We start from the raw sequence: 20889 nt of genomic DNA on the forward strand, positions 1-20889 counted from the left end.
ACAAGTGCCCACATTTTAAACAGGATTTGTAAATTTGCCCCACTGACTGAAAAAGTGACCATTTTTGTAGTCTGGAAACCATCTCCAAGACATCATAAAAAAGCCACCAGAAGAGTCAAATGAGATAAAAGATTACAAACAACCAGAGGAAATCTAAGTAAGGCTACTTTCACATCTGCCTTTTTGCTGGATCCGTCATGGATCTGCAAAAACACTTCTGTCATGATAATACAACCGTCTGCATCCATTATTAACGGATCCGGTTGTATTATCTCTAAAATAATCATGACGGATACGTCTTGCTCCGCATCCCAGGACGCATTGGGAACGCAATGAAACAGAACAGAATGCATTCTGTGTACTCCGTTCCCTTCAGTTCAGTTTTGTCCCCATTGACAATGAATGGGGACAAAACTGAAGTGTTTTCCCTGCTATAGAGATACTATGATGGATCTCAATAGCGGAAAGGGAAAGCACAGGCACTAAAGATGTCTAAGCAATTACTCCTTATAGGTTAAAAAAAAAAAACAGCCTGTTACCTGGAGTGTTTGATTGACTGTTTGTGCAGGATAACAGTTTCCCATGTAGGTTTCTCCCATTCTTTGGATGTCCAGCAGACTTGTTACTAGCAATCTTACAGTGGTGTTGCTCATCGGGAGATGTTGCCATATGAGCAATAAATCTAGGACATGGAGAAGTATGTGATGCATTTTGTTGCTTGTTCTGTAAAGAAATAAAATAAAGAATTGAGAGAATTTTAGTTGCCCAAATAAAAAACAACCAAAGAAGAGTCAGTGCATTCCAAAAGTCACCTAGCTAGTACCATGCAATCTTTATGATATTTGCATTACCCAGTTTATTTAAAGTATGCTCCAGTGACTGTAACTTCCTAGAAACTGGATTGGAAACAGGCTTTTAGAGAACTTGCAGAAAAATACATCCACTTCTCCAGCACTTCCATAAAACATATATTTTTTATAAATGTATAATGAAAAACATCTTGTACAATAGCAAACAGTAGCCAACATACTTCAAACTCCAAAAGGTCAGCTTTACTGTTAGACAGTTTTAATAAATGAGACCCTTAGGCCCCTTTCACACGGGCGAGTATTCCGCGCGGATACGATGCGTGAGTTGAACGCATTGCACCCGCACTGAATACCGACCCATTCACTTCTATGGGGCTGTTCACATGAGCAGTGATTTTCACGCATCACTTGTGCGTTGCATGAAAATCGCAGCATGCTCTATATTCAGCGTTTTTCACGCAATGCAGGCCCCATAGAAGTGAATAGGGTTGCGTGAAAATCGCAAGCATCCGCAAGCAAGTGCGGATGCGGTGCGATTTTCACGCACGGTTGCTAGGAGACGATCGGGATGGAGACCCGATCATTATTATTTTCCCTTATAACATGGTTATAAGGGAAAATAATAGCATTCTGAATACAGAATGCATAGTAAAATAGCGCTGGAGGGGTTAAAAAATAATAATAATAATTTAACTCACCTTAATCCACTTGCTTGCACTGCCCGGCATCTCCTTCTGTCCCCTTTGCTGAACAGGACCTGTGGTGACGTCACTCTGGTCATCACATGATCCATCACATGATCTTTTACCATGGTGATGGATCATGTGATGACCGAAGTGACGTCACCACAGGTCCTGTTCAGCAAAGGAGACAGAAGGAGATGCCGGGCAGCGCAAGCAAGTGGATTAAGGCGAGTTAAATTTTTTATTTATTTTTTTAACCCCTCCAGCGCTATTTTACTATGTATTCTGTATTCAGAATGCTATTATTTTCCCTTATAACCATGTTATAAGGGAAAATAATAATGATCGGGTCTCCATCCCGATCGTCTCCTAGCAACCGTGCGTGAAAATCGACCTGCTGCCGGCAAAGGATTTTTGTGACTGCATAAAATATGTGATTATCCAATGCTAATTCATCAGGTAATCGAAGGCACCTTTACACCGGTAGAGCGTTCCTACAAACCCTTGTTAGCGATGATTTGGCCAACCCTCTGCCAGTGTAATACAGCCCTCAGTCTTAAACTGCACCAGATTTATCACTATACTGGATGATATATCTGGAGCATCTTTAGACTGCCTAATCTAAGTTTAAACCCCATATTTGTTGGCTTAGTTTACATTCAAAAATGTGTAAAATTTCTGGTGCATTGTTTTGCACAAACTGTGGCATTTTAGGTCATGTCCCTTTCTCTCAAAGCCATGACCCCTTTCCACCAGACCAAGCTCCCCTTATCAGCAAAGTTGCAAAAAGTATTAAAAAAAAGTATCTAATACAGTTATTAAATTTGATGCAAAGCATGTAGGTCATTGTTTTTGGTGCAATCTCCGCAATGTTTTTTTTTTTTTTTGTAATCCTAGTTGGGTGATTGGTGGCACCTTTACACAGGGCAGTAAATAGGAATGAGCATTTGTACAAACATTCATCCCTGATAATTGTCAGGCCATGAAAAAGGGCCCTAAGATCCTGCAAACAGAGGATATTTAAAAATGGTACTTTATGAGGAGGTTGATGATGGAGATGACTGCTGCGTGGAAATGAAGCTCTACTTTGCTTGAACGACTTGGCAGTCATTGGGAACAAACGACTGATTCCTGATCAAAAGTGCGGACCCATTCATTTCAATGGGGCTGCAAAAGATACGGACAGCATACATTGTGCTGCCCACATCCGTTGCTGCATGCCGCGGCCCCACAAAAAAGAATAGAACATGTCCTATTCTTGTCCACAATTGCGGACATAAATAGCCATTTTCTATGATAGCCACGGCATGTGCGGTCTGCAAATTGCGGAACGCACATGGGCCGGTATCCGTGTTTTGTGAATGTAGCCTTAGGCCCCCTTCACACAGGTGTCGCGGGTGAGGGCCAGAAGCGTTCAGGGTGCATTGCGGGAAACCCACGCAAGTAGGCACGCAATTGCAGTCAGTTGTTTTTCCGCGTGAGTGCAAAGCGTTTTGCACGCGCGTGACAATGTGGTACCCAGACCCGAACCCGGACTTCTTCACTGAAGTTCGGGTTTGATGTTCTGTAGATTTTATTATTTTCCATTATAACATGGTTATAAGGGAAAATAATAGCATTCTGAATACAGAATGCTAAGTATAATGTCAATTGAGGGTTAAAAAATAATAAAAAATTTACTCACCTCATGCTCTTGTTCGTGCAGCTGGCATCGTCTTCTTTCTTCTTCTTTCATGACCTGTAAAAGGACCTTTGATGATGTAATCGCGCTCAACCCCGTGGTGAGCGTGGTGACGTCAGCGCAGGTCCTGCTGAATGAAGATACGTGGTGAGCACGATTACATCATCAAGGGTCCTTTTGCAGGTCCTGAAAGAAGACGATGCCAGCTGCGCGATCAAGTGAATGAGGTGAGTTATTTTTTATTTTTTTTTAACCCCTCAAGGCACATTTTACTAAGCATTCTGTATTAAGAATGCTACAATTTTCCCTTATAACCATGTTATAAGGGAAAATAATAAAGTGAATAGACTTTAATGGGGCCTGGGGTTGCGTGAAACCATGCGTGAAAATCGCACCGCATCTGCACTTGCTTGCGGATGCTTGCGATTTTCACGCAGCCCCATTAATTTCTATGAGGCCTGCGTTGCATGAAAAACGCAAAATATAGAACATGCTGCGATTTTCACGCAACGCACAAGTGATGTGTGAAAATCACGGCTCATCTGCACAGCCCCATTGAAGTGAATGGGTCCAGTGCGGGTGCAATGCGTTCACCTCACGCATTGCAGCCGCTCGGCAAAATCGCCCGTGTGAAAGGGGCCTTACCCTACGCATCGTCCTATGTAAAAGAGACTTTTTTTTTTTAAGACTAGCAACTCTATCAGGAGACAAAACAGCAAGGGTGAGAGGATGCCCCTCTTTTTAGACACAAAAAGCTAATTTAATACTTCTGATTCCAACTCAAAATATTTTGGGGGTGATTTATCAAAAGTGGTGCAAAGGAAAACTGGCTTAGTTGCCCATAGCAACCAATCAGATTCCACCTTTCATCTTTCAGAGCTCCTTTGGAAAATGAAAGGTAGAATCAGATTGGTTGCTATGGGCACTTTTGATAAATCTCCCCTTATAAAGTTTTAACCTTTTTGAAAAAATTTCCCCAAGGCCAAATTCACTCAGTATCCTCCATAGAACCCATTACTGGTTAATATTATAGATATAATATAACTAGATGTAAGGCTGTAAAGGCCACATACAAATTGTATTTTTTTTTCCAAAATGCAACATGACCTAGTTATGGGCTCTTTACTAGTCTTTTTCTCCATAGGCCTATTCACACAACTTTAAAAATTACAAGAAAAAATATTTATAAAATATCACACAAAAAAAACACCCCAGAAAAAACACATACAAAACTAGAAATTCATGTTGTTGTTTTTTTAAGTGTTTTAAAACATAAGATCATTAATGTTGGTTTCACAGAAGATCAACACAGGATAATTTCTCCTATAGTCATAAGTTGTGCCCAATAAAGGTCCTAATGACCTCCACTAACATTAAATGAATCTATATTACTGCTAGTTCAGATCATTAGATCTGCAGCAGCAGTGTCTCTTGATTGAGTACAATATATTTTCTTGCTTTGACTAGCCTGTTTAATATGAAATTCTTAAAGTGCTGCATTCATCAATACTTTTTGTGATTTGTGGTAACTTTATGGGACTTGACTTCTATTACAAACCTTAACCTTCCACATCAATATCTCCATAAGTGCAGTGAAAACACAACTAAAGCTGAATATACACATTAGATCTGTCAGGCAGAGCAAAGACAGTGAATTTCAAAAAGGCTAATTTCCCTGGGTTGAGGGCATAGACTGGGAGCAGCTACTGTCACATAATAATACTGAGGATAAATGGGAGAGCTTCAAATCCACATTGAGTAATTGCACAAAAAACTGCATCCCTTTAGGTAACAAGTATAAATGGCTAAAATTAAACCCCCCATGGCTTACAGCTACTGTAAAAAGAGCAATAAAACACAAAAAAGGGCATTTTAAAGATAAATCTGAGGGATCAGCTGTAGCGTATGAAGATTACAAAGGGCTTAATAAAATCTGTAAAAAGAAGATAGAATTAGCAAAAATGCAAAACGAACAGCAGGTGGCAAAAGAGAGCAAAACAAATCCCAAAACATTCTTTAAATATATAAATGCTGAAAAACCAAGGACCGAGTAGGTAGATCCCCTAAATAATGGTAAAGAGTGTGTGTGTGGGGGGGGGAGGGGGAGGGGGGGGTAGTCACTGAAGATAAGGAAAAGGCAGAGTTACTAAATGTTTTTTTTTAGCTCTCTATATACAAAGGAAGAGAAAGGAGCTGATATATGTGATGCTTGGGCTGTTAGTACATCGAGTAATATACTCAATTGGCTAACTGTAGATACGGTTGAAGCTAAGTTAAATAAGGTAACTGTGAACAAGGGTCCGGGTCCAGATGGATTACACCCAAGAGTGCTTAAAGAGCTCATTCATTGCTGTGCCCCTGTTTATAATTTTTAAAGATTCCATTCTCTAGGTACTGTTACAGTGCCAAGTGATTGGCGCAAGGGAAATGTGGTGCCCATATTAAAAAAATGATCTAGGTCCTTCACAGGTAATTATAGACCAGTTAGTTTAACTTTTGTTGTGGGTAAAATGTTTTGCAAAGGCTTTTGATACTGTCCCTCATAGACGTTTAATAGGTAAAATAAGGTCTATAGGCTTGGAAAGTATAGTTTGTAATTGGATTGAAAACTGGCTGAAGGACCGTGTCCAGAGAGTTGTGGTCAATGATCCCTATTCAGAATGGTCCGGGGTTATAAGTGGTGTACCCCAAGGTTCAGTGCTGGGCCCTCTATTATTTAATTTATTTATTAATGATATCGAGGACGGGATTATTAGCACAATTTCTATTTTTGCAGATGACACTAATATATGTAGTACTGTACAGTCTATGGAAAATGTCCATAAAATACAAGCTGACTTGAACACTCTGAGTGATTGGGCATCAACTTGGCAAATGAGGTTCAATGTGGATAAAAGTAAAGTTGTGCTTTTTGTTTTTGATTTTAATAATCTCCGTGCTTCATATGTCCTAGGTGATGTAACACTGGGAGTGTCACTTATGGAGAAGGATTTGGGTGTCCTTGTAGATGGTAGATTAAATTACACCATACAATGTCAATCAGCTTTTTCTAAGGCCACCAGGATATTGTCATGCATTAAACGAGGCATGGACTCGCGGGGCAGGGATGTAATATTTCCACTTTACAAAGCGTTGGTGCAGCCTCATCTGGAATATGCAGTTTAGTTCTGGGCACCAGTCCATAGAAAGTACGCACTGCAGCTGGAAAAAGTACAGAGGAGAGCGACTAAAATGATAAGGGGCATGGAGGGTCTTCGTTATGAAGAAAAATAAAAATTATTTGGTCTTGAGAAGAGACATCTAAGGGGGGACATGATTAACCTATACAAATATATAAATGGACAGTACAAAAAATACGGTGAAAAACTGTTCCATGTAAAATGCCCTCAAAAGACAAGGGGTCTCTGCCTCCGACTGGAGAAGAAAAAGTACAGTCTCCAGAAGCGTCAAAGCTTCTTTACTGTAAGAACTGTGAATCTGTGGAATAGACATTCCCAGGACGTGGTCACAGCAGGAACAGTGGACAGTTTTAAAAAGGGTTTAGATCAATTCTTAAAAGTAAACAACATTAATGCTTATGAAAATGTGTAGAAATCTGAGTCTCACTTCCTTCTGGGATTTGCATCCTCACCTATCCCTTGGTTGAACTTGATGGACTTATGTCTTTTTTAAACCGTATCAACTATGTAACTATGTAAGATAAATGTTGACCAAACCATCTAATGTGTAAACATCCTCTAAACTTTCCCTGAACAGTAGATGTTGGGGGAGATAAGGATTGGGTGGTTGGAAATTAACATGTCTGATCCTTTTATTCTTGGGGAGATAAGCAACGTCTTTCCCTCTCCCCATTAAGAACCCATGCATACCCAGCCAAACATTCAGCTGATAGCTATTTAAAACAAACAGTATGGCTACCTTAAAGGGGTTATCAAAAGTATAAAACATGCCCACAATGCCCAGGCCCCTCATATTGGTTATACTTACCCCACTCCCTGGCACCCACGTCCCTCTGGATCCCTACAGGGCTGCCGCTGCATCTAGGCTCCGAGCCTCACTAGCATCGCAGGTGCGGTGGCGGCCGAGCAGGGATCCGGAGCAATGCGGGTTCTGGGGATTGGATGTTCGTGATCTACCGGCCCTCAGGCAGCACTGCATTAAATCCAGACATGATTCTGCAAATCACTGCAGGGGCTCAGGGACACTTCCAGAAATCATTGCCTGTTCACAGTGCAATCCACAAATGCAAGTTAAAGCTGTATCATGCAAAGAAGAAGCAATATGTCAACATGATCAGGAAACACATTTAAAACGGACTGAGGGGAAATGGAAAACTGTTCTGTGGTCAGATGAATCAAAATTTCAAATAAATTTTTGAAAACCACAGATGTCGTGTTCTGCGGACTCAAGAGCAGAGGGACCATCCAGTTTGTTGCCAGCACACAGTTCAAAAGCCTGCATCTCTAATGGTATGGGGCTGCATTTTTGCCTATGGCATGGGCAGCTTATACATCTGGAAAGGCACGATCAATGTTGAACAGTATATAGAGTTTTTAGAACAACATATGGTCCCATCTAGACAATAGTGGTAATTTATCAAACTGGTGTAAAGTAGAATTGGCTGAGTTGCCCCTAGCAACCAATCTTATTCCACCTTTAATTTTTCACAGCTCCTTTGAAAAATGAAAGGTGGAGTCTCATTGGTTGTAATGGGCAACTCAGCCAGTTCTACTTTACACTAGTTTGATAAATGACCACTATTGTCTAATCTTCCCCAATATCTATTTCAGGGAAGGGCTTGCATATTTCAGCAAGACAATGCTAAACCACATAGTGACTGTATCACAACAGCATAGCTTCGCAGAAGAGTCTGTGTGCTTAATTGGCGGGCCTGCAGACCAGACCTTGCACCAATAGAAAACATTTGGGATATCATGGAACGAAAAATTCAGCAAAGAAGACCCAGGACTGTTGAGCAGCTAGAATTCTACATCAGACAAGAATGGGATAACATTCCTTTTCCAAAACCCCAGCAATTGGTCTCCTCACTTCCCAGACATTTACAAACTGTTGTCAAAAGAAGAGGGGATTCTACACAATGGTAGACATGACACTGTCCTAACTTTTTTGAGATGCGTTACTGCCTCTTTCACTTTTAACATCTGATATGTGTTCTATTATCTATTGTGAATAAAATATGGGTCTATGAGATATGCAAATCATTGCATTCTGTTTTAATTTAAAAAAAAAAATTTTTACACAGTGTCTCAACTTTTTTGACTGCACTGGACCTGATGTCATACTGTATATCTTGACTTCTCCAAACCATTTAATACAGTGCCACATAAAAGGTTGGTAAGAGAATGTTTGGACTGGGGAAAACGTCTGTATGTGGGTAAGTAACTGTCTCAATGATAGAAAACAGAGGGTGGTTATTAGTGGTACATACACAGATTGGGTCACTGTCACTAGTGGAGTACCTCAGCGGTCAGTATTGGGCCCTATTCTCTTCAATATATTTATTAATGATCTTGTAGAAGGCTTGCATAGTAAAATATCAATTTTCGCAGATGACACTAAACTGTGTAAAGTAATTAACATGGACGAGGACAGTATACTGCTACAGATGGATCTAGATAGATTGGAGGCTTGGGCAGAGAAGTGTCAGATGAGGTTTAATACTGACAAATGTAAGGTTATGCACATGGGAAGGAATAAAGCAAGTCACCCGTACATACTAAATGGTAAAACACTGGGTAACACTGACATGGAAAATAAACCAGTGTCAGGCAGCTGCTGCCTATGACAATAAGTTTATGGGGTGCATCAAAAAGGGCATAGATGCCCGTCATGGGAACATAGTCCTATCACTTTACAAATCACTAGTCAGACCACACATGGAGTACTGTGTACAGTTCTGGGCTCCTGTGAACAAGGCAGACATAGCAGAGCTGGAGAGGGTCCAGAGGAGGGCAACTAAAGTAATAACTGGAATGGGGCAACTACAGTACCCTGAAAGATTATCAAAATTAGGGTTATTCACTTTAGAAAAAAAAGACGACTGAGGGGAGATCTAATTACTACGTATAAATATATCAGGGGTCAGTACAGAGATCTATCCCATCATCTATTTATCCCCAGGACTGTGACTGTCACGAGGGGACATCCTCTGCGTCTGGAGGAAAGAAGGTTTGTACACAAACATAGAAGAGGATTCTTTACGGTAAGAGCAGTGAGACTATGGGACTCTCTGCCTGAGGAGGTGGTGATAATATTACACATTACAGTTACTAGAAATCTAGAGAAGAGCCAGACACTTAGGGCTCATGCAAACGACTGTATGTATTTTGCGGTCCGCAAAAAAAAGGATCAGCAAAAAATACAGATGACGTCCGTGTGCATTCCATATTTTGCGGAACACAACAGGTGGCCCCTAATAGAACAGTCCTATCCTCGTCCATAATGCAGACAATAATAGGACATGTTCTATTTTTTTGCGGAACGGAAATACGGACATACAGAAACGGATTGCACGCGGAGTATCTTCCATTTTTTTTGTGGACCCATTGAAATGAATGGTTACGCATATGGTCCGCAAAAAAAACAGAACGGACACGGAAAGAAAATACGTTCATGTGCATGAGCCCTTATTCTGATTGCCTGATTGTCAGGATGGAATTTTTTCCCCTAAAATGAGGAAAATTGCTTCTAAAATGGAACTAGGGTTGTACTGTCTAGAAGTAAAGAAGGAATGGCTAGCAGTGTAAAATGAAGGTCCAGATGGGTTTTACCAGTTGGGGGGTCGTGAGTGGACTGCTGCAATTCGTTCTTAAGAATAATAAAGTAATGGCACAACATAGTCATAAGAATAGAGGCTCCAGAATTGTTATAACTTAGGGAATTCAATTAGATACTAAAAGGAAAGCTAACATGTCCTTGTTAAGGCCCCATCACAGCTTTTCACCTTTTAGTGAACTTAACATAGGCTTTGATATTATACTAAATAATTGTATCTATTAGCCATATGTTTTCTCAATGCATAGTTTAAATAATAATTGCCACATAAAAGCTTGAAGCCAGCAAGTGATTTGTATTTGTCTCAATTGATCATAAGTCTTTCAAAACGAACAATATCATTGCTATATAGGAGCACTCTACTACATGTAGAAAACTAGATGCATGTAAGGTGCTGCAATAGTACTAAGACAGACAGCTGTTTGCACTACTAAGCAGATGGATTATGATTTTGATAATTTGTTTGAGGACGACAGCATCACAAAAGTGAACCTTCAAAGTTAATGGGCCCTTTCACAGAAGTCTACATTAACAAAGGCAAATGCTATGTTTGTACAGAGTAAAATCAGGAGTTTTTGTTATTTGTACATTACTTTTTTATTGTGTTTCGTATTATTAAACATAGCAACATCTGTAACTCGTGACCTACAACCAGTACCCGTGTGCCTTATAGAAGCATGCAGTCTATATTGTGTCAAAGGGCATTAACCTAGGCATATCTTATTCATAAATATAGTTTTTAACCGCGTCAACTATGGCTGTTATACTGTAGGTACCTTAGAATCCAACTCAGATTGATGTCATTCCAATGAAGAGAGCTGGTAGTGGTTCCCCCATAAAAACTTCCAATTCATGTTTAAGTATGCATATTAAAGGTAGTCTGTCACCAGGAAATTGACTGTACATCAGGGACAATGATTTGTAGGATTAGCTATACTGAATGTAATAATACCTTCCACAGTGATCTGTTGCTCAATCTGGAGAAAAAGGGGCTCATTTATCAAACTGGTGTAAAGTAGAACTGCCCTAGTGGCCCATAGCAACTAATCAGATTCCACCTTTCATTTTCCAAAGGAGCTGTGAAAATTGAAAGGTGGAATCTGATTGGTTGCTATAGGTTGCTATACTTTACACCAGTTTGATAAATCTTCCCCAAAGTACTTTTAATCTAAATTAAAGTGAGCAGTTAAGTGTCCCATGTTAATTTTATCTATGGTTGGAAAAGTTATGATTTCCCAATATAGTCCTGTAAAAAACACAATGCATCCACAGCCATATTTATATTACTCATAGCGCAACTCCTCTTATCTGCTGCCTGATTTGATAAGTTATAGGGCTAGTATTGTCTTTGAAGGTTTACTTTACACAGATGTTAACATAAAATCTTTGCCCAAAAAATAGAGGTTGATCAAATGTTGTGAACTAGAAGTATCAACGTACTGCATTTCACTAACCACAACTGACGAATTCCATCTTTACAGAGGTTGTCCCGTTTCCGATATTGATGATATATCCTCAGGATAGGTCATTAATATTAGATCTGCAGGGGTCCGACTCCCAGAACCCCGCCGATCATCTGCTTGACGAGACCACAGCGCTCAGATGTTTACCTGCTCGCCCGTTGACATTGCAGAGACAAGCTGTGTAATTATAGCTCCTCCATCACATTCATTTAAATGGGAAGGAGCAGTTGTAGTTCCACTCTGTCTCATTCAAGTGAATAGGATAGAGGAACTGTAATTACACAGCCGGCCGTCGGCATTGCAGTCAGAAATTGCAGTGCAGTAAAGAGGCCATGGTACTCGTATGAGCGCTGGATATCTTCAAACAGCTCATCGGTGGAGGTGGTGGGATCCCCCCACCCCCTCGCTGATCTGATATTGATGACCTATCCTGAGGATATATTTTATCAATATGGGAAACCGGACAACCCTGTTAAGTGACGTTGACCTTCAGCAATTGGAGATGTGATCAATATTAATGGAATTAGACTATTTCCTGAGCGTCATAAAACAGTACTCAACTAATAAGGAAAATAATCATGCATAGCTTTTCTAATAATCAACACCTCTGGGATCCGCTCCTATCTCCAGAATGGGGGCCCCAAAGTATTCATGGCTGAGCCTGGGGCCTGGGCCTCCTGACTTCAGTACTGCCCTGATGGAGACCCTGATTGACTATGTGTTCTGTATGCACCATGTTGCTCAGTGGTAGACGTAGACAGAACTTCCTTTTTGAGTAGTATAATGTTATCCCTGTTCTCCGTGAAGTTTCCCCAGAGTTAAGTGTTTGTTCCATGGCAGAAAGAACTAACATCCTGCATGCAAGACCCACTTCAGAAATGATTGAGTAAAACCAGTAAGAGGCTGACATCGTATAGTACACAGCCCAATTTACAAGCAAGGTGAATGTACGCCACAAAGATACCAGTACAGCAAATATTGATTTTCTTGATTGATAGTATACCTTATGCCATGAAGTCCACTCAAGCATCTGCCTGTTACCACAAGCTAGCCCTTTTGTCCGGAAATAATACAAAGTAGAGCTCTGTTCTGTGGACTGAGGGTTGCAAATATTTAAAGGTAATAAATTTCTCAGACAGAAAGGTAACTTCTTTCATAAAAAAAAAAAAACACAAAAGCCGCTGGTGTTTGCTTTGAGTCTTAGCACACTCCTCGCACCTGTACTTTTCAATTGTGTATTTGCCAAATTTTTTGTGGTTTTACAGAAAGCCCTTTGTATCTGTTTATAACTACAGTAGCAACTAAAGATTTTTTTTCTTTTGTGCTTAAGTACTCCAAAATACAGTGCACACGAATGCAGTGACACCTACAACAAAGCACAGACCCATCTTTAAAATGTATACCAAGCTCAGATTCACTTTATGGTTTCTGGTTGTTAGAAATGCAAGATTAGAGAGAATTTGGGGGTAATGTTTTCAGCTGTGTTTTTGGATGAGATTTGGTTGGAAATTTTACAGAAACACTTATTCACACTAACCTTCCAAAAATATGCGCTACATTTGATTTTCTGTTTATCTTATCTGTTCCTCCGCTCCATTATGGTGTGGGAAAAGTGTCGCTGCAAATTTAAGATACGTAGTACATGGACAATCATTTTTTAGAAACATACTGTATATACAATTGTAGAAGGAAAGTCAGCACTGCCTTTGTGGACCACAATCCAGCATGCATGGAAGGACTCCTGAGACTGCAATCACATGGCAAAAGGTGGTGATCAGCAATATGACTGATGCAATCCAATAACAATAGGATGGAAGATGTGGCACCCACCAATTGCTAAAGTCAGTCCTTTAATCGTCATATTAAAGGGGTTGTCTTACTTTAGCAAAAGGCATTTATCATGGAGAGAAATTTAATACAAGCCACTGACTAATGTATTGTGTTAGTCCATATTGTCTCCTTTGCTGGATTGATTAATTTTTCCATCGCATTATATACTGCTTGTTTCCATGGTTATGACTACTCTGCAATCCAGTAGAGGTGGTCATGCTTCTACACTAAAGGAAAAATCACCGGCCTCTTTGTTGGCCAAGAATGCGGGAGTGCACATAGGCTGGCAGTTTTTACTATAGTGTGCAAGCACGGCCACTGCTGCTGGATTTCAGGGTGGTCATAACCATGAAAATGAGCAGTGTATAATGTCATGGAAAAATGAATCCAGCCAGCAAAGGAGGCAATATGGACAATCACAATACTTTAGTAAGTGCCTTGTATTAACTTTCTCTGAAGTGAGACAACTCCTTTAAAAGGCAAAGACTTGTGGAGAACGCAGCTTGAACGCTAAGACAAGGTGACAGACTTTTCACATTACTACATGCTCGAAGAAGCATAGTAAAAGAAAACAGCCATTACCTTGTCTTTTAATGTGATAAATAAAGGATTGATTTTAGCAGTTGATGAGTGCTGCATCTTACGTCCTACAGTTATTTAATAATTTTTTGAAATGTGTATCTATGATGCTCTTCCAATTGTAAGGGGTGATAGCAAATAATATAGGTAAAATAAGGTGACCCCAACCGACTCCTGCAGTTGCGAGTAGTGACTGACAAGGTCATTCTGGCCCAGTAAAGTATCAGAGGCTAACTAGGGGCCAAGCAAAAGACAACCCAACTTTAGGTGAATTGAGCCAATAGCTTACCTCCTAGGGTCGATTGCTCATGGGTTGTGTTAAAATCCCCTATTAGACCGTAACAATGATAAGTCTTGCATGTGCAATGTTGATTTAACAATGCAATTAAAACTGGACATTCACATGCTTGGTAAAAATTGATCATGGACCCAAGGAAACCCAATCCAACACTGGTGCCATATACAGTGCTGCCCATAATTATTTATACCCCAGGCAAATTTTGACTTAAAATTACTTTTATTCAACCAGCAAGGAATTTTTTGACCGGAAATGACATAGGTGTCTCCCAAAAGATAATAAGACGACGTACAAGAGGCATAATTGTGGGAAAAAAACATTTCTCAGCTTTTATTTACATTTGAGCAAAAGTGTCCAGTCAAAAAATATTCATACCCTTCTCAATAATCAATAGAAAAGCCTTTATTGGCTATTACAGCAATCAAACGCTTCCTATAATGGCAGACCAACTTTTTGCATGTCTCCACAGGTATTTTTGCCATTCATCTTTAGCAATGAGCTCCAAATCTTTCAGGTTGGAGGGTCATCTTGCCATCACCCTGATCTTTAGCTCCCTCCACAGATTCTCAATTGGATTCAAGTCTGGACTCTGGCTGGGCCAGTCCAAAACGTTAATGTTGTTGTCTGCTAACCATTTCTTCATCACTTTTTCTGTGTGTTTTTAGGTCATTGTCATGCTGAAATGTCCACTGGTGCCCAAGGCCAGGTTTCTCTGCAGATTGCCTGATGTTGTCGTTGAGAATCCTCATGTATTGCTCTTTTTTCATGGTGCCGTTTACTGTGATTAGGTTCCCTGGTCCATTGGCTGAAAAACACCCCCAAAGCATTAGGTTCCCACCATCTTGTTTGACAGTGGGGATTGTGTTCTTTGGGTTGAAGGCTTCTCCTTTTTTACGCCAAATGAAGGAAACATCATTGTAACCAAACAATTAAATTTTTGTTTCATCTGACCATAACACAGAAGACCAGAAGTCTTCTTCTTTGTCCATATGAGCTTTTGCAAAGGCCAAGCAAGCTTTTGTGGGCCTTATCTGGAGAAGTGGCGTCCTCCTTGGTCTGCATTGTGCAGTGTCCGTTGGATTGTCTGCCTTGAGACATTGCCACCAGCAGAGCCCAGATTGACCAGGATGGCCTTAGTGGCGATCCTTGGATTCTTTTTCACCTCTCTAACTATCCCCCTGGCCAGCACAGGTGTCACTTTTGGCTTCCGACCACGTCCTCTGAGATTTTCCACAGTGCGGAACATTTTGTATTTTTTGCTCAAATGTAAATAAAAGCTGAGAAATGTTTTTTTTCCACAATAATGCCTCTTGCACATCGTCTTATTATCTTTTGGGAGACACCTATGTCATTTCCCGTCAAAAAATTACTTGCTGGTTGAATAAAAGTAACTTTGTCAAAATTTGCCAGGGGTATGAATAATTATGGGCAGCACTGTACATTGTATGCAAGGGTTAACTTCTGCTTTGGATCCAATATTAAAGTAGTTTTCAGGGATTAACAAAAGGTCTGTGTTTTTCCCAGAATCTGCATCACTCTTGTTCATGGACTGTGCCTGGTATTGTACAGTAGCTTACCCCCATTTAAGTGAATATGCTTGTAATATAATACACAGCCCATAGAGAGAGTGGTGATGGCAAACAAGCAGACCTTTTTCTGTAAGCCTGGGGCAAACACCTTAAATCATCCTACCTTTTATTATAAAAGGCAGAATTAGAAGTCACTTTGTCAGTAATTACAATAATTTGTCCTGAAAATACATTTTCCTAATTATGTCCTAAGGGGGTCATTTACGATCAGAAAAACACCTATAATAAGCATATTTCCGGTGCAGAATGTGGCACAAAGGTTATTTGTGTCGCAATCTGCAACTTTTCCCCGCTCAAGCCAGGTCTAAAAAAGTGGGCTTGGTGTGGGAGGGGAAGGTGATGGACCAGCAGGCCCGTCTCATTTACCATTCTCTATGCCTGTTTTAGGGTCCATTCACACGTCCGCAGAACGGGTCCGCATCCGTTCCGCAAATTGCGGAACGGGTGCGGACCCATTTATTCTCTATGGGGCAGGAATGGATGCGGACAGCACACAGTGTGCTGTCCGCATCCGCATTTCCGGAGCGCGCCCCCGATCTTCCGGTTCGCGGCCCTGGGAAAAAATAGAACACGTCCTGCTCTTGTCCGCAATTGTGGACAAGAATAGGCAGTTCTATGGGGGTGCGGGCCGGGTGCATTGCGGATCCACATTTTGCGGATCTGCAATACACTACGGACGTGTGAATGGACCCTTAGGCATAGAAAATTGTCTACATGTAAGACAGCTCAGAAGCTAGCTTTACATTTAGAACTGGCGCTGGATGCGCCGAAGTTATGTAGAGGCCTGCGCCTCTACATAATTTCAACGGATCCACCGCCAGCGCAGGGGCTTATTAATACCAGTGTTTTAGACACCGGTGACCCCCTAATTCCTTTAGGCCAGTTTTACAAGAAAGTAATACCGGTACATTTCTGTGCTATATCACAGATGCAAAGCCTGACCCCGACTGCAGATCTGATCACCTAAACAGCATTATTAGGACCTACTGTATAATGCCTTTAGTTTCGGTGATGAGATGGGTGTTTGGGTTGGGATGCTTAGCTGTAACATGGGAGCAGAGATGTGCCTTGGCTTTTCCCTGTCTTTACTGCACCTTATAGATGTAACTTTGAGATTACATGCAAAATCTACACCATATAGTCATAGGGATATAGCTGTCACGAGGGTATCAAGAGCCACGTCTGACTCCGTTATACCCGGGGTCAGGAAGTCGCAGCGGGTGGCTGCGCGCTCTATATCTAAAGATCACGGTGTTTCTTAGTTATTGTTTTCTGTGTTTGCCTTGCTATCCTTTTTGTCTCTCTCAGGGATCCGTAGCTTCTCCTCCTCAGCTGTTTCTTGTCTGCCACTCCCTACCTCCTTATATTCTCCCCTCACACTTCTTTAGTTGCTAGTTATAGAGCTTCCTGCCTGGACATCTATACTGACCCACTGGAGTGGTTAATCCTGGTTGTTGTTCCTGTGTGCTACCCTCCGGATCCCTGTTTGGCTTATTGTTGTCTCCTGTTGTCGCCCACCTGGGAATATATGTTGAGTCTGTGTTGTCTGTCCTCCCCTTGGTGTTTTCCCTTAGAGTTAGTGGTGCGGACTAGTGTTCCCATCGCCCTGTTCACTACCTAGGGCTCAGCTCAGGGAAAGCCAGGGCTTTAGGCACGTGATCGGCGTACGGGTGAGGAACCCGTCTAGGGACGTCAGGGCAGCCAGGTACCAGCCGCCAGGTGAGTCAGGGGTCACCATCTTCCCTCTCACTTGGGCAGGGCCTTCCTCGTTCCCTCCCTCTGTGTCACGTATGTGATAGCCACGCCGACCGTGATATTATAACTGGCCCTTACTTTTTGAGAAAAAAAAAAAATAATAATTTTTTTTTTGATTGTTGTTTTTTTTTTTCTCTCTCTACTTAGAATACAATATGGATCCTATTGATGCCTTGGCAGAACAGCTTCAAAGCCTGTCTTTGGAGGTGGCAGGATTGAAGGCGTCTGTTCTCCAACAACTGCAGCAAATGCAGCAGACCGCACCCCCAGCGGTTGCTATGGGTAACCAGGTTGTCACTGAACCCAAGGTTGCTCTTCCCGACAGATTTTCTGGGGGAAGGGACAAATTTGCGACGTTCCGTGAGGCCTGCAAATTATATTTTAAGTTGCGCCCTTACTCGTCAGGTCATGAAGAACAGCGGGTAGGGATTGTCATTTCCCTGCTTCAGGGGGATCCGCAATCCTGGGCGTTCTCGTTACCCCCTGGTTCTCAGGCTCTTCGGTCAGTGGAGGGATTTTTTGGGGCTTTGGGTCTCATATATGATGACCCTGACCGAGTCGCCCTGGCTGAGTCGAAGTTACAGAGACTCCTACAGGGGGATCGGTCAGCAGAGGAATATTGCTCAGAGTTCCGTAGGTGGGCTACGGATACTCAGTGGAACGACCCGGCTCTCAGGAGTCAGTTCTGCTCTGGGTTATCTGAAAGGGTTAAGGATGCACTGGCGCTGTATGAGACCCCCCTTTCCCTTGATGCTGTTATGTCCCTCTCTATCAGAATAGATAGACGTCTTAGGGAGAGATCGAAAATTCCGGAGCAATTGGTTACCTCTCCCAAGCAACAGTCAGCCTGTACTGACTTAGATGAGCCTATGCAGCTAGGCGGAACTTCTCGTCAGGTCCGTCCTCCCGAGGTTCGCCGTAGGGGGGGGCTTGTTTTTTCTGTGGGGGGAGGGGTCATTTCATTAATGTCTGTCCCTCCTTTCTCAAAAACAAAAGACCGTCGGAACTACTAACCCCGGGCTGTGCGGAGGATGTCAGCCGGGGGGTATACGTTTCCTCCATACGAACATCTCAATTTGTGTTACCAGCGGTCATTGTTTTTGGTGTAAGACGGAGTCTATTTCTGTTTTTCTAGACAGTGGAGCAGGGGTAAACTTGATTGATGCCCATTTTGCCCGCACTATGGGTTTGTCTCTCTGTACGCTGCAGAGACCTATTCCCGTATTCGCTATAGATTCTGCTCCTCTGTCTTAGAGAAACCTCACCCACATTGTTCGTAATTTACACCTTCGGGTAGGGGACCACCATAATGAGTGTCTTGCATGTTACGTTCTGGATGGCCTTCCCTCTCCGGTGGTATTGGGTCTTCCCTGGTTGGTAGCGCACAATCCAGTGGTGGATTGGCAGGCCAGGGAGATATTGGAGTGGAGTGAGCATTGCAGAGTGAATTGCTTAAATAACAATTGCTTAATCGCCTCCATAGCTTCCCTACCTACATTTATTTCGGACTTTGAGGACGTTTTTTCTGAAAAGGGTTGTCAGAAACTACCACCTCATCGTCCTTATGATTGCCCGGTTAACCTGATTCCCGGGGCAAAATTACCCAAGTCCAGGTTGTATAATCTTTCGGGTCCCGAGAGACAAGCCATGAAAGATTATATCTCCGAGAGTCTGGCTAAGGGACACATCAGACCCTCTTCTTCACCCGTGGCTGCAGGGTTTTTCTTTGTTAAAAAGAAAGATGGGGGCCTGCGTCCTTGCTTAGATTTCCGTGAGTTAAACCAGATAACCATCCGTGACCCATACCCTCTTCCTCTCATTCCTGACCTTTTTAATCAGATTGCGGGTGCTAAGTGGTTCTCCAAACTTGATCTTAGGGGGGCCTACAATCTGATTCGTATCAGGGAAGGGGATGAGTGGAAGACAGCTTTTAACACCCCTGAGGGGCATTATGAAAATCTAGTTATGCCTTTCGGTCTGACCAATGCCCCTGCTGTCTTCCAACATTTCGTGAATGATATTTTTAGTCATCTCATCGGCAGGTTTGTAGTCATATACCTAGATGATATCTTAATTTATTCGGCTGATCTGAAAACACATGAGGTGCATGTCAGGCAAGTACTGCAGGTCCTACGGACGAATAAATTATATGCGAAAATTGAAAAATATGTCTTCGCTGTTCAGGAATTACAGTTCCTGGGATATCTATTATCTGCGTCAGGTTTCCGCATGGATCCTGGGAAGGTCCAGGCAATTTTAGATTGGGATCTTCCTGAGAACCTTAAAGCCCTACAACGGTTTTTGGGTTTCGCTAATTTCTATAGAAAGTTCGTTAAAAATTATTCAGTGATCGTTAAACCCCTTACCGACATGACTAGGAAGGGGACGGATTTTTCCAAATGGTCTGACGCCGCTAAAGATGCATTTTCCTCTCTAAAGGAGAGGTTTACCTCGGCACCTGTTCTAATTCAACCTGATGTCTCCCAGCCTTTTATTGTCGAGGTAGATGCGTCAGAGGTGGGAGTGGGAGCTGTATTGTCTCAGGGTCCGTCTCCTGGCAAATGGCGTCCTTGCGCTTTCTTTTCCAAAAAATGATCTTCTGCGGAGAAGAATTATGATGTTGGAAATAGGGAACTGTTGGCGATTAAACTGGCGCTTGAAGAGTGGCGTCACTTCTTAGAGGGAGCAATCCACCCCGTCACGGTGATTACGGATCACAAGAACCTTCTGTACCTAGAATCGGCTAAACGTCTCACCCCTAGACAAGCTAGGTGGTCGCTATTCTTTACCAGATTTAACTTTGTAATCACCTATCGTCCTGGGGCAAAAAATACCAAGGCAGACGCGTTATCTCGTAGTTTCCCTGGAGGGGGTAATGCTAGTGATCCGGTACCTATTTTACAAAGAGGAGTGGTTGTCTCTGCTGTACACTCTGTTCTAGAGGGAAAGGTGTTAGAGGCTCAGGGGGACGCCCCGGCCTCTTGCCCCTCAGAGAAATTGTTTGTACCGTTAAACCTGCGTCTTGAATTATTAAAAGAACATCATAATTCGGCACTTGCTGGACACCCGGGTAGTAAAGCAACCTTGGAGCTTTTATCTCGTCGTTTTTGGTGGCCAAGGTTGCATCAGGATGTAATGGATTTCGTGTCTACTTGTTCTACTTGTGCACGCGCGAAAGTCTCTCATACACGTCCAGCAGGGTCTTTATTGCCACTTTTCATCCCCAATAGGCCATGGACACATCTGTCAATGGATTTCATCACTGACTTACCGTTGTCGGCGGGTAAAACAGTTATCTTGGTAGTAGTAGACAGGTTTAGCAAAATAGTACACTTTATTGCGCTACCCGCACTTCCTAATGCTAAAACTCTCGCTCAGGTGTTTATCAGTGAAATCGTGAAGCTTCA

At 42.1% G+C, this 20889-nt stretch overlaps 1 protein-coding gene across 2 annotated transcripts in view; it reads right to left on the minus strand.

Moving 5' to 3' along the window:
• The window catches only part of LOC120979212, a 433119-nt gene that overhangs the window by 303934 nt on the left and 108296 nt on the right, over positions 1–20889 (minus strand). For both annotated transcript variants that reach the window (XM_040407825.1, XM_040407833.1), the window contains exon 3: positions 540–723. In XM_040407825.1, coding sequence (XP_040263759.1) covers positions 540–723 — 184 coding nt within the window. The remainder of the gene's footprint in view (positions 1–539; positions 724–20889) is intronic.

The sequence above is a fragment of the Bufo bufo genome, chromosome 1, assembly GCF_905171765.1.
Source record: "Bufo bufo chromosome 1, aBufBuf1.1, whole genome shotgun sequence".
In the NCBI taxonomy this organism is placed as follows: Eukaryota; Metazoa; Chordata; class Amphibia; order Anura; family Bufonidae; genus Bufo; species Bufo bufo.